This window comes from Fulmarus glacialis, unplaced genomic scaffold (assembly GCF_000690835.1).
Source record: "Fulmarus glacialis isolate BGI_N327 unplaced genomic scaffold, ASM69083v1 scaffold1755, whole genome shotgun sequence".
NCBI classification, from domain to species: domain Eukaryota; kingdom Metazoa; phylum Chordata; class Aves; order Procellariiformes; family Procellariidae; genus Fulmarus; species Fulmarus glacialis.
Genome location: NW_009212213.1, coordinates 1 through 1085, shown reverse-complemented (window position 1 = coordinate 1085; position 1085 = coordinate 1). Strand labels below are relative to the sequence as shown.

The 1085-nt window shown below is 43.2% G+C and overlaps 1 protein-coding gene across 1 annotated transcript in view; it reads left to right on the top strand.

Annotated features, from left to right (window-relative positions):
• The window catches only part of SIGLEC15 (sialic acid binding Ig-like lectin 15), a gene marked incomplete at its 3' end in the record, with an annotated part of 7269 nt that extends 6652 nt beyond the window's left edge, over positions 1–617 (top strand). Inside the window, exon 5 of the mRNA XM_009577783.1 lies at positions 486–617. Within this exon, the coding sequence (XP_009576078.1) occupies positions 486–617 (132 nt within the window). The remainder of the gene's footprint in view (positions 1–485) is intronic.
• Between the last annotated feature and the right edge of the window lie 468 nt (positions 618–1085).

Genomic DNA, 1085 nt, shown 5'->3' with positions numbered 1-1085 from the left:
TCAGCAGGACACTCAAGTGTACAGCATCAGGACACAGCCAAAGGGACAACGGGGAATTTAATCCTACAGTTCAATTTGTAATAATTATTTGCAAAAGCACAGTTTTTGCTGATTTAACAGTGTCTAAACCATACTGCACCCTTGATAACATTTGTATAGATACACACACAGATGAAAGCTTAAAAACCAAGATCCTCCACACTCTACATGAGAAGATCCTTCTCAGGAGAGGTTTGCACAATCTGAGGCTCTGAGCAGCAGGACACTAGTAGGAGTTAACACTAACAGTGTAGGAGATCCGTCTGGATGCTTTAAGATGTAAAACATTAGATGCAACTCAAGACACTTAAAAACTACCTGCTGCAGAGGGGAGGGACCGTATCAGACCCTTACTCTGACACTCCTTAACTACTTGTTGAAGCCACTTATAAAGTCTAGAGCAACCAGAAATGTGTCTTCACCTTATTTACTTCTTCCACTGCCAGGCCACAGCTGCAAGACTCCACTTACGAGAACTTTGACCGCAGACACGGCAGCGGCCAGACTTTGCCGACAGAAAGAACAGCATCGAGACGCAGCTGAGGACCTGGGCGGTCTCATCCGCACCCGCTTGCACGGTTCGAATTGCTGTCTGCTCCTGTACCAGGGTGTCTTTTCCCAGTGAACATAATACTGATGTTGACTGATGCACAGAAGGTCAAACAGGCCTTGTAAGTGCATGTTTTCCATCCCTGTTGCTGCTTACAAGCAAGAGGAAAGAAGGGGAGACAGAAGAAAGAAAAAACAAAGAGGGAGGGAGCTGGAAGAGCAGAAGAGGATTTAACCAACCTGCGTGTTTTTAGCCCGTATCACATAGTGTTTAGCAAGCAGATAACAGTTTACCATTTTGTCACATCTTTTTGCTATGGCATTTTGCAAGTGTTACTTCAAAAAGCAGTTTTCATCGCTCCACTTGTCAAACCACATGCAGCTTCCTCGAGCCAGCAAGTGAAGTATTTTTATGTTTCCAATACCAGCTGTGAAAAAATGCTACTGGAATTTCTGCAGGGGTTTTTGTTATTATTATTATTAATATTATTATTATT